Genomic DNA, 13,496 nt, shown 5'->3' with positions numbered 1-13,496 from the left:
ATAAAAAGAGACCATATTTCACGGTCCGGAGGGTTCTGAGACTCAGCAGAAGACTAATCCCCAACATTTCTCTGGTGTGCTTTACCCCACGCAGAGCAGCAGCCAGACCTTTAGGGGAACTTATCTTGAAGCTGCCTCTGCTCCCCCTAAATTACCCCCCACACACACACACCTCCCCAGCTAGATAATGATGAAGGGACTCTCTAACAGAAGGCCTCTCAGACGATGTGGCGATGGCAAGCAAATGGTGTGGGATAAAAGTGGTGCAGTTGTGGCGACCTGCTAATCCTGTTAGCCCTATTCCTCTGATACACCAGCCACAATTAACCCCCGCCCCCTCTCCTCTTCCCCCGCCATCATACTTCTTTGTCTCCATTTCGTATTACAAGCTTGGACGTCAGCCAGATGCTACTGCATGTGCCTCAAGCCTCAAGTCTTCTCGCAAACAGAATCCTTTCCCCTCTCCCAACAGCCGTTTTACCTGAAAGATGGCAATCCACGCGTAGCAGATGTTGTCGAAGTTGATGGCTCCCTTGAAGGGGTTGACCAGACCAGCAGTGCAGTTGTTGTAGTACTGGTTCCAGTTGACGCAGGTGGTGTTGTCGGTGCTGTTGTAAAAGTCGGAGCTCAGGGTGCACTGCAGGCCTCCTTCCTCGTACACCTTGGGCACCGAGCCGCAGTCCCTCATGCCGTTGTCTCCGGGCTCGGAGCAGATGAAGGGGTTCTCGTCCTCGTTTTTGGTGTGGTAGTATTTCTCAAGCTCCACGGAGAGAGGGCTTCGGGGGGAAGGAAGAAGTGAGGACATTGCAGGAGTTAGCTCTCTTGAGTAGACACATGTATTGAGAGATGTGCTTCAGGTTTGATGTAGATTGGTGTTTCTCAGTATTGCTAGCATCGGTATTAAAGATTGTTCTCTCTTGTGTCAGAAATGACCCTTTTTGTTAAATTCACCCAACTTTTGGCACATTTAATATAATTAAATGGAGATATGAGGAGCTACAATATGTGACACTGCAACACATCTTGGCACAAGGATAGCAAAGCATTAAAAACTAAAGCACATTTCAAACATTTCTTCTTCACTTGGCTTTTTTTTACCCAGAACATTCCCCAAAAGGACAATGACACTGTCTGTCTTCGGTGAACCATCTTTGTTCTGCTGCCAAGTCAACGGCGGTTAAAGAAGGAAGCGGCGATTCTGTCTCTGCGTTTCTGCCGCTCGGCGCTTGCAGGGTGGAATTTAAAGTGGATCAACTTTAAAGCCCGTAAGTCTACAGGTTTAACTTCCATGCAAATCCTCCAGCAGCTGATTTTTCACTGATGACCAGTCCTTCCAACAGATAGCATGAGCTAATCAGTGAAGCCAGCTGTAATTGTGTTGACAAACCCGGAGGCTGAGCGCCCCCCCCCCCCCCCACCTCCCCATGCGCATGCATTGTGGGAGACGAGGCCAAAACGTCTGTGTGTGTGTATGTGTGTGTGTGTGTGTGTGTGTGTGTGTGTGTGTGTGGTATCTGGCCCATCTGTAAACACACATTCCTCTGCCTGACGGCTTTTATTAATTGCATAGTAGCCCTCAAGTACTTGAAGGGCCCAGACCAGACCCGCTTCAGGACCACAGCTGAAAAGATCAATTGAAAGCCGGCGTTGATGAAGTCATGTGTTTATGATTTTGGACATAGAGTCGGACTTATACGCCATCCATCTGATGCTGAAATACAGTCCTTTCGGATGCAGAGGAGAAAAATTGATGATGATGACAAAAAAAGGTTGCCAGCTCACCAAAGCCATTATGCATGGGCTTAAATTACAGCTGTGAGGTGTCATAAATCCTACAAAGAGTGATGAAGCCTAGATGACGCTGGGAACATGAATAAGTCATGGGTGCCCATGTTCCACATACCATAATCTTTCTCATTATTCCAGCGCTCCCATTCATCATTATGATGAGACCGTGTGATCGCTAACCTCATCGACTTCTGCCGCGTGACCCAGTTGAGTGTGCCGGCTCTCGGCTCACTCCGTAATGTTACCTCGGTCTCAAGAAGAGTGGTTGCTAAATCATCTGTGTTGCTTATCACAGCAGCAGCTATAGCTTTCAAATAGTCAGACAGTCGAGGGAAATACTCAAGTAAAGCATTTGAGAGCATCGTTGTGTATCACATTGGACATTCATAATAATTCTGCCAACCCTGACGCAATATTGATCTCGCAGTTGACCTTAAACGAGAGTCTAAACTATACGAGCACACATCGGCACACGCCATCAGCTTGCAATATTGCCGGAGCAAAACGGGGTAACTCACAAGGAGAAGTTGCCGAGGAAGCAGCGGTTCCTGAGCAGGCCGGCCCACAGCTGGACGCCCACGATGCCGAAGATGAAGAAGACGAAGAAGCAGAGCAGCAGCACGTTGCCCAGCATGGGCAGGGTGTCCAGCAGCAGGGTCACCAGGATGCGCATACCTGAGAGGGGGAGACAGGGGCCGGGGTCAAACAGCCGGATCCGGTGCTTCGTTTCAAAGAGCTCTTTCACATCAAGTGGCGGCGCGGCACAATTCTCAAAGCGCTCAAAGATTTTATTCATCCAAGTGTATTATTTCAATTTATCTCAATCTAGAGTCGTTCACACCGTTCATTTATTTGACCAAATTCTCCACGAGCCAGATGCTAGCCCTTTTGTTTATTTGTGTTTACAGTTAAACAGTCAAATAATAATGATACGCGGTAGGATGTGCACCCTCGTACACATCACAGTCTGGTGAATTTAATTTCCGCCTCCCCGTGTTTTATATTAGTTAAACAGCCTAATGAAGAACTGTCAAAGCAGGGTCGTTCGCTGGAGCAGATGAAGAGCAGTGCTTCGGGTTACTCGTAAACGAACAGAAGTGATTCACTGTATTAATTTGTCAGGCGGACGTTTCTGCCACCGGGAGAGTGTTCTTAGGAAAATATAATGATCTAACTGCTCCCAATGAAGCAGTGAGGCTGAAATGGATGCTGAGTGGTGCTGCAGAAGTCACATCTACTCTCCGGACCTGTGGCTCTCATAAACAAACGCCCGTCATGTACTGCGTGTCACCGGTAAACGCCAATCCTTATCGGGTTGTTTTGCTACTGTTCAAGTGTCATGTGCCGATACATCGAGCTGTGCCAAGTTGTACTTTTTGTTTAAAGTTGGCGGCTATATTACCCACAATTCCACCACCGGCCACCATGCCGTAGGACATGCATTTTGTTTGCAGTGTAAGGTGGGTCTGTTGTCTCTCATTGAAAGACAGTGTATGTTTGCAGTGTAAGTGGGTGAGTTAGAGAGTGTTCATGGGTTGGTTTCACACAAAATGTCGACGGACAGCTGCTTCGACAAATCACGGTGAAAGGCGGAGCTCGACACAGGCTGAGAGCTGCCGTGAGAGTCAGGTAGGAGCTCACAGAGCAAGGGGGCGTTAGTCAAGAGTCTGGCGCATCCAACAACAGCTGAATGACATTTCTGAGCCATTTCTTCTCGGACCTATAAATATTTACAAAAAGTAAACATCGTTCGTTGCGGACCTGCGTCGCAAGACCCGGAAGGATTGACGAGCTCCCGCTCTGCTTTTTTTTTTCCCCGAATCAAGTGACACCACTGGAGGGGATTATTCGGATTACACACAGCTCATGGAGACCCCACACACACCCGCACACACACCCCGCACACACACAGTTAACTGACTTGCATGTGCATCTGGCCGTCACCGCTGCTGTAAGAGCAACCAGAGACCTATTACATGACAATGCACCTTCCACTGTGACGCGTTAGCCAGGATGACATGCTGCATGGTAGTGATTATGCTGCATGTGTAGCCAGGAGCATTTGTTGCATTGCATCAGCTGCAGGTGTGCCTGCGAGTGTGTGTGTGTGGGTGTGTGTGACTACGTAAACACGAAGCAGACCATTGTAGAAAACAGAACGTGTTCTCAGCAGCATCCTTTTTTTGGGGGGGAGGGATGAATGGAGCTCTGAAATGCATTCAGATTGCACGACAAAGAGTCCTGACTCAAACGGAAGTCCAGGCATCCGCAGCAGCCTGCGAGCGAGCGAGCGAGCGAGCGAGCGAGTCAGCAGCGCACCGACATTTGCTCGGAATTAACGGCACACTAAAGGAGCTGCTTTTTCTTCTCCCCCGCTTTCCAGACAGAAGATCCCTGATATCGTCAGCTCTGGACAGTGTTCCCTCAAGTTCCTGACAAAGCACACACACACACACACACACACACACACACACACACACACACACACACTTCCTGCCGCCCACGCGCTCCCTCTGCTAAATCTGGCTGTGTCCCTCTGCTGTTGCCGCTCAGATTTTGCTCATATTTCAATGCACTGATTTTCTTAAGTGGTTTATTATGTCTATCTATCTATTTATTTATCTATCCGCATATATTGCCATTTATTTTTCTATACATATCTCCATCTACCTATCATCTATCTCACTGTTTTGGCTGAATAACGGACGTTGACAAAGGGGGCATTCAGTTACATTCGGATTCATATCCATCCATCCATCCATCTTTCTATCAGTTATATATCTTTATCTCCTCATTATAAATGTATAGTTCCATCTATCCATCTTTCTATCTATCAATTTTTCCATGGATTCATTATATATCTATCTATCTAGCCATCCATCCGTGTTGTTGCAACTTATCTCTCCATCTTTGTCTCTCTCTCTCCCTCCGTCCCAGCAGGCTATCCTCGCAGCCGTAATCCTGCGAGTTAGGCCTCAATAACAAGGATCATTGCTTCTGATCAGGGGCTTTATGGGTAATTGGAGAGGCCGGGACAGTCCCTTTGCTCCTCTGCCTGGCTGACAGCCACCGAGGAAAACACAAGAGGCCGAGGGAAAGGACACCGGAGAAAGAGAGAGAGAGCCGAACGGAGAGGGAGGCGGAGAGGACCGAGAGAGACGGAGAGAATCCCGTCCTCGTTCCAACACCTTTCAACTAAACTGTGCCATCTGGGAGCGGCACACCAAACTGCAAGAGGAACTTTTTGTATTTGTACATTCTGATTCCTCACGAGTACACACCGAGACAGGGACTTTTGGCGTTGACAGATGGATGGGAAAAACATGAGGAGGACTCTGCAGATTCGCGGAGACGCGGGGAACAAAAGAGGAGGAGACAGCCGCGAGGCGAGGAGCAAAGCCCGACGACTACAGAAGGACTGAGTGACAGCGAGGAGCGGCAGCGGCGTGCGGAGCGCGTTCGGGTCGTCGTCTCTCACAGCACCGCCGGAAAGATCTGGATACGAGACGGGAGCACGGAAACTCTTGAAAGACACTCAGCGCTGCTCTCAAGTTATTTTATTTCAATAGTGGCTGCCACAATAAGCACAGGATACTCATTTACCAGCTCACCGACCAGCGCACGCCATCAGTGCGAGATGAGAGTTCATGAAGACGATTTGTCTCATAACGCCGCCGTTCACGAGGGAAAACGTCCTGCCACGGGTTCAAGAGGCGCCAAACCAGCGCAGGAAGTTATGTAAAATAAAAATCCCATGAGTCATTGCCTGTGGCTATTTGTTGCCACTTATTCTTTGCGGGACATTTGTTCAACCTAATTGCCCCCGAACTCACGGGGAAAGAGAGGCATACAGGTGCCGTCACGCTTCCTTGCGCTCGATCTCGTTAACGAGCAGCACACATACACACACACACACACACACACACACACACACACACAGAGCTTGCATTAAGCAGCAGCTCTTTCAAGTGATTGCTCTCATAACGTAATGTGCTGAGCTGTTAGGATGCTGCTTAGCCGCGCGCCCGAGCAAGTGGCAGCAGCCGGGATTAGTGTCCGCGGCGGGCCCGAGGCGCGCTAACTGGCTCCATGCGCCCGCGATCCAGAGCGGAGATACGAGGGTTTTAATACGTAGACCGCAGCGAGCCGCATCCGACAGCTGCAGCCAGGGAGGACGACGCCGCTCTTTCATCGACATATTCTCTCGTTTGTCGACGACCCTCTGAATGTCCCTGTCACAATATGTTAAAAAAGAAACATACGTTTTACTTGATTTGTCTTGAATGTGAGGGACAATGCATTAAACCTAAAGCAGCAGTGAGGTGGAACCAGTGCTATGTTTGTCTGTCCTGGGCTACTGTAGATACATTAAAACACGGCTAACATAGTTATGTTTATTGGTCAGTGTTACTCAGCGCGACGAGTGTGTTGAAAACATTCTCCTCCTCTTGAGTTTGGTGACGAGGAAAGCAACCTCCTCTTTCATTTAGACTTGACACAAGGCTATTTATTCTATGTGCAGAAACAGGTCAGCTCTCAATTTTTCATAATGCGAGCGAGGGCACCAAAAGGTAAAAGGGCTGCAAGTATTTGTGGCATCAAACCATACGCACTACAAACTGGACGAGAGGCACACACGAGGACGGCTCTCCGTCCGGCGACGCGGGCCGACATGAATATCACATGGAGCGCCTGTGTTCATCCGCCCCAGATAGGAGAAGCAATCCTCTCCCGGACCTGAATGGCACGCTCATTCCACGCGATCGACATTTCATATCCGATAACAATCATCCGCTCCTCCGCCCCGCGCGCCCTCTCCAACCTCACGGCTGGGCGGCCGCTCCGTTCCAACGTGGCCTCGTGTGCTCGGGGGAGCCATCTGTTCGCGGGCAGATTAGCTCTGCTTCCTCTGCTCACCTGTGCGGGTCCAGCTCGGGCCCAGCCGGCTTTGTAATCTGTGCACTGTGAACTAATGGGCTTTCTGAGTCGAGGGGGCCGGCGTACACCTGCGTCTCTTCTCGTTTGCTCCGAGCGGATTGGTAACCGGCGGCTCCGGACGGAGACGACGAGACGTCCTCGAAAGAGTGGCGGCGTGCCTTTGCATGAGCCGAGCCATGTGACCCACGAACGAGGGAGCACATGCAGAGAAATGAGAAGCGATGGGGGGAAGCGGAGAGGACGCCGAACACTTCTGACCTCTGTGGACCTGCTGGTTTCATGCGAGTTGTTTTTGTGTGCACCAATTTGTACGATTAGTTTATATGAGCTCAGTGATCACCGGGCTCGTTTCTGCAAATGGAATTTAAATCTAACAATTTCTGTGTGCAATACCAACACACCCTTAGAGATATAGCATGGTATTCTTGTTAATAAAGCTGTTTCTTACATTATAGACACACCATTTCCAACTTTACGTCCAATCACGTGTGACATGACTAATAGATTGTTGCATTGTCTCCTGGTTTACATGATTTTTCCACAAGTCCATGCCCTGATGCATGCTGGATGCTACAGTATCTTTTCCTTATCGTCTGTGATGGTTTCCGTCTTTGTTTTTCTTGGTTCTAATTTGGTCCCCCAACTCCAAGTAGTTTTATTTGTCGCCATTTGGGGTATTTTACATGCATTTTCCGATGAATGTTGCGCAATCCAGTCCCAGACCAGTCCATTTTAGAGACTTGGGAACGATTGTGGCTTTGCTTTAAAATGACTACGGCAGTGAAATGACTCAGACAAGAAAGTTTGGTGACAAAAAAGTCAACGCTGCCTTCTGCTTTCAAAGACATCGTGTAAAGACATCCTGTAAAGAAGTACAAATACATGTTACATGAATCTCCTGGTTTGTTGGGACAGATCAACAATGTGTTTTGTGCGTGCTTCCCTAAAAGGATCCCTCACTTGTGTTTCCGCAACATCCCACTTGGACTAAATCACTCACTCAGACGTAAATGATCGTTTGTGCCTCGCACCTTTGCGCATCGAGACGCTCAAAAGCAGCTCTTACAACAGCTTAATCTCTTTGAAAATGCTCAGCTGTCCTGGGGAGATGGTTGCGTACCTGACAGGCAATCTGGGAAAACCGTGCCGCGGCACGACTCCGAGTGATCAAAGAAGTTGAATTTCAACCTTTAAGAATGTGAAGATACTCAAAAAAAAACCTGAGCTAGAAAAGAATTTGGACTGAGAAAACAAGTAAAATGGGCATCTTTTCTCTTTTTCAGCATCAAAGCATCGCTTGCATGCCAAGGGCCATCCGACTAACAAGATCTTTTGTCTTCAGCACCAAACAGATTGACAGCGAAGAGCAAAGATTACGCTGTGACATTCCTCGCTTCTGGAGGACCGCTTCCTCCTCTGAACCCCTTCGAACCTTTTCAGTCACTTATTTCCTCAGCTCCACTCACAAACAAGGAGCCCGCCCACAATAAGCCCGTCCCCCGACTCCTCCGGGCGCTCCCTCTCGACCTCACATCGTGATCCAAGAGTCAAAAGGGCATCTTGTCGACCTTCAGAAGAACAGAAGCTAGAACGCTCTTGACGGCGCTTTAATTACAGTAACGAGGCTCAAAACGAAGGGGGAGGAGGACACGAGCACGCGGGGGAGCCGGGAGGTCGATGACGTCGTGTTGTTGTTGTCTCGGGGTCTCATCTGAGTGGAAGTGCCAGGCGGCGTGTACGAAATGTGCGCCGCTCAAACGCCGGATCTAACAAAGTGCGCAGAACGGGATGCAACGCTTTGGTGCGCGAAAACAACAGCAGGCGTGTGCAATGCGCCGGGGGTCCGTGTGCGTGCACGAGTGTGGGGAAAATGTGGCAGTGCGCGTGCTCGTTTCATAAGGCGTTTGGGGGAGGGGGGGGAAGGGCACGCGTCGTGGCTCGCCAATGAAGAAGCGTGCAACAGCTATTCTGGTCCCAGTCTCGTTAAGACGGAGACGTGTCTGGGTGTGTTAATGTGTGCGTGTGTGTCGGGGTTTATGTCCTGTGATAATCACCTATTGACTGCTGCCTCCGGCTTATCAATCAACGCCGCCTCGCTGCGACTTGGCTGGGCGAGGGCATCGGAAGTACTATCAAGACTCATCAGACCCTCCACCCCGAAGCAGTGTTTCCTCCTCGTTCAAATGGTTGCCGATGACTCACTGCCTCCTTTTAAAAGGAGGCAATCCAAGGCTTAAAGTTGGGACGCTCGCAGGCGTCCCCACAACTGCTATTCTACCAATCTGGTGGTGTCGGGGTTGGGCTGGGTTCGGGTCCTTTTGTTGCTTTTCCTCAATGTAAGTTTGAGGAATTTCTCAATGTCCGGTGGGAGGAAGTACAGACGGAGACATTGAAGCCAATGGGTTGCGTTTCTGTGGGTCATGAAGACTTGTTGTACAGTCTCAGTTCCACATTGCTCACGAAAGACAGATTGGATCATATCAAAAATAAAGGAGAGATCAAGCAGAGATATTGAGATGTTTTTGTGTTTGTGGGGCGAGCTTTCTGATGGGAGGTCTCCAAAACCAAGGCCCAGATATCTGATGATTGAGGACATCATCATGGATGAGGAGGCTGAGTCATATTTCCCGCGCGTACTAAACTAAACAGCATGTGTAAAATGGTTGGTTGACTGCAGCTGGCTGGCGCTGCCACCAAACCAGACGCTGTGTCAGAGCCACAGTCACCCTTTTCCAAAAATATGTTTGATTTGAGGGGGAAAATGGTGTTTGCCGGATTTAGAAATAAATGTGTCACTATAGCCGTAGGATCAAAATAGTAATTTTCTTTCTCCGTGTATAACAATGGCACCTTTATTCCTTTGAACAGAAAACTGAAAAATTGCATTTCAGCATTCGGAAGTCAGTGTTCTCGGTTTAAGTGCCTCGAAGGCCTGAAACCGAAAGCCACTACTGTGCGATATGCTGCACGCGGCGGCACAATCACGGTTAGAAAAGTGTCATTTGCTGACAATAGATTCTCATGGTTAAGTGTCACAGTTTATGGATCACGAGCAGCACACTTTGCTTTGAAAGAGGAGGAAAGAAAAGTAGCGAGTTGGGCTCATCAATATTTCAGCAAATCGAGAATTAGAAGTTCTCTTCCCTCTTCGTGTTTTCATGGACTAGATACTCATCCAATACTACCTCGCCATCGGGCCACATCTGTTTCCATGCCAAACGCATACTATTTCTGTTTTTTCTCTTTTCCAGAGAGGGAGATCCCTGGACGCACACAAGTGGTCAGCCGCTCTCTTTGAATATTAAGACCCCATAGCCACACATTATCAGATCTGCCTTGAAGCAGGCGCTGACAGGCCCGGTACAAGGTCCCCGCTGTGGGCCGGTACTGGACGTGAGGGGAATAGGCAGGGGGGGGGGGGGGGCGATGCGGCGGAAACACAGCCGGAGAGTTTTTGGCTCTGTCGGTGGACGCAGCCTGCGTAATGTATCCGTCACCTCCGCTGGCCGGAACGCCGTGTTCGCCAACTCAATCAACGCCAGAGGCCAGGACGTGGACACCGGGCCAGGGACGATGTGTTCCTGAATACAAGTCCGAGGGCGTGTGTTTGTGTGTGTGTGTGTGTGTGTGTGTGTGTGTGTGTTTTAAGATGAGTTCCAGCCTTTAATCCCAATACAGGCGGAGGGAGACTGTGGAAAGACATCGCGGTGGAGGGACGTGAGCACCGAATCGTTCAAACATGCGCCGATCCCGCTTCACGCGGCTCTCATTCTGGGTAGCCGGCGCACCAACACGCCACTCGTATCCGGACTGTCGGGGTCTTGATTTACCGGCCTACTCCTCCACTCAACGATTAAATGCTGCGTCTCCACCGCACACGACGACGACGCATTCCTCTTGTCCTCACTAAGGCGGGAGATTAATACACACGGCGTCTCCCATTGTGGGATTTACGATGTTTAAAATGGACAGCTCCCTCACCGCAGGAAGATCCTCTCCGGGCAGTTAATCCATCCACGCTGATGACAGCTTGTTGGTGCGCTCGGCGAGTGGCCTGCGAAATATATTCTGGTTTGCGTCGCAGTGGCTGTTGTTATCACACGGATCGGACGCTCAGTGTGTTGCGGTAATTGCCGTTGGGCGCCAAGTGGCTCTCCGTCGACCGGTGGAGCGTTCAGCTGCCCGACGCCCGAGCCTCGCGCGCTAAAACCACGAACACTTGTGCTGGAACATGCGATTGTCATATGATTTCACCGATCACTCATTTAGCACCACAAACACCACAAACCGCTCCGTATGTCCACTCGTCGAGCACTGAGTCAATGCACGGCTTGAGGTAAGATGCCAGCACGCCAAATGGACTCCACAGCGTCTTCTGACCAATCAAAGCACTTCAACAACTTCACAACTTGTCCTCATTCGCACACTGAGGGGAGGGGCTAGCGTGCGAGGTGCCACCTCCCCATCAGGGTTATCTCACCATTCATGCGCCCTAGAAAACAGCCGGCGGGGTCAAATCGAGGATACGTGTCTTGCCCAGGGACACATCGACATGGAGGAGTGGAGCCGGGGATCGAACCGCCGATCCTTTGATCCAAGGACGACCGTGCTCTACCACTGAGCCATAGTTCAAAAGTTAGCCCGCCACTTTGCTTCTCGTCTTCTTACTGTTGCAACAGCTTCATTTTTTTTCTTTTTCTTTGTTTTTTATGCCGCCTTAAAACATTTCCCCCACGCCCCTACGTACGTTAAATGCATCGATATTAATTTGTGTGTCTACGTTGACTGTGAAATGCCTTTTCACCGCCACTCACACAGGAAGTGTGGCGACGTGGTTATGTGTTTCAGAGAAAGATTTGAACACCTTCTTTTAAGAGCAGAGATAAACTATGTGGGAATTTACGAGGCCAGGCGGGATATATTCCTCTGTGTGTGTGTGTGTGTGTGTGTGTGTGTGTGTGTGTGTGTGTGTGCCGAAGGGCAACTTCACTTTACAAGTAGGACTCCCTGCCGCCACGCCGATATATAACTGTGACTCTGTGGGTGCTTGTCACATTTTACGTCGCAGCCTCTGTGTCAGCTCTTTATTCGGCGCCTCTTCTCTCACGCCGCCGCGCCAATTAGGCGTGTCAAATTCCTCGCGCTCGGAGAACTCTGAAAGGGCAAACCGTTTTCCTTTTTTTTTTCTTCTCCCCTCCACCTTGTTTCCCACAGCTCCAGCCCGACACCTGCTTAATAATGGAACAGGTAGAAACACACGTCGGCCGGTGTCATGAATCCGGTCGAACACGGAGGGAAATGAGCCAAACGCATCCCAGGACTTGAGCGCATGTGTATTTAAATTGGGCAAAGTGGGCTACAGAACACGCTGAGCTCCACAATAAACCGCTCCCTGGTGAAGGAAAGCAGAACACCACCACACCGCGACCACACCATCACATCACCACTACTACACCACCAGTCTAACCCAGTGGCGGCTACCCCACAGGGCCGGAACAAGACCAAATCATCCACACACTCGTCCTCTGATGAGGAATGGTTAGATGCTTCATGCGCGGCATGTGTGTGTGTGTGTGTGTGTGCTTAATGTAATGAGCAGCACCGGCACCCTGCGACGACTTTGATTGACGCGAGGTGAGATTGCAGAAGAGGGTTTGGGAGTGTCATCGGGAGAGGGATGGGAGGTTGATGTCACATTCATGTGCCGACATGGAGAGGGAGGGAGGAGGGGCTGTTGGGGAGTTGAACACCTGCATTGACTGTACACACACACACACACACATCCTGGGATCACGGCCTACTTCCACTCGCAGTCTCCTCCGAGCAAACCGAGGGGGAGCTAATGACACAATTAGGGTCCGTGTTTAAGAAAGCGTCACACGGGGGGTTAATCAAGGTGGACTGCTGGGCGGGTATGAAAATGCTTGTGATCTTATTAAACAATAAATGTTTAATGTGTGCACTGAATATTCAATCTGCGGTGATTAAATTCTAATGGAGACTGATTGAAGGAAAGCAGAGTGCAATATGGAAGCTTTTTTGGGGGAGGCGGCCGGGTGTGTTCGGATAATAAGTGTGTGTGAGAAATGGAATAGGGGGCGGACAACAGTCAGAGCCAACAACCTCGGGATTTGTGCGTCCGTGTGTGTGTGTGTGTGCATGAGTGAGTGTTGAAATGAACTGCAGTGCTTTAATATGATTTGGCTAGTTGGAAAATTGCATATAAACCCGTATGAAACGCTGCCTGGCAGGGGAAAGCCAGAACACAGATACAGCATACGACGTACTAAGTGTGGATCGGCTTGTGTCTGACCTACATTCCACCTCCGCGTAGGAATCCATTGCACCTGCACCATCGCCGCTTACGGCAAAGCACCGCGTCCGAGGAGCGGAAGTCTAATACATTACGGATGAGTTCAATATACACAGCTAACGTCTCCTGCTACCAGGCCTGAGTCATCACGAGAAGCCATAGATTTATTCACGTCATCCTATTGAATGTCAGATAACGCAAGCTCTTTTGTGCCAAGTGTTAAAGTTACACATCAGTTTTATGTGTTATTGCCGCTTGAGTTCAGCAGATCTTTGGCAGTGAGTGTGTGCACGCCGGCTGTCTTTGTGCTGCTTTGGCCGGATCAAAAGATGCGCTTGATTAATAAACTGAAGCAATTTTCTTACTAATCTGGGAACAAAGTGTACAGACACTGATCATCTGACATGACGTTTTTACAAACACTTGCAAAGAATTGCACACACACACGCACACACAT

The 13,496-nt window shown here is 49.7% G+C and overlaps 1 protein-coding gene across 14 annotated transcripts in view; it reads right to left on the bottom strand.

The window, feature by feature from the left end:
• cacna1g (calcium channel, voltage-dependent, T type, alpha 1G subunit) overlaps positions 1-13,496 on the bottom strand; it is a 126,014-nt gene that overhangs the window by 87,052 nt on the left and 25,466 nt on the right. For all 14 annotated transcript variants that reach the window (XM_068582987.1, XM_068582979.1, XM_068582986.1 and 11 more), the window contains exons 4-5: positions 2,307-2,463; positions 482-776 (exon numbers count right to left, since the gene is read on the bottom strand). In XM_068582987.1, the coding sequence (XP_068439088.1) occupies positions 482-776; positions 2,307-2,463 (452 nt within the window). The remainder of the gene's footprint in view (positions 1-481; positions 777-2,306; positions 2,464-13,496) is intronic.

The sequence above is a fragment of the Clinocottus analis genome, unplaced genomic scaffold (assembly GCF_023055335.1).
Source record: "Clinocottus analis isolate CAN_PGR_092001 unplaced genomic scaffold, fCliAna1.0.p SCAF_19, whole genome shotgun sequence".
Taxonomy (NCBI): Eukaryota; Metazoa; Chordata; class Actinopteri; order Perciformes; family Cottidae; genus Clinocottus; species Clinocottus analis.
Note: the sequence above shows the minus strand (reverse complement) of the source record. Positions and strands in the feature narration are given on the sequence as shown.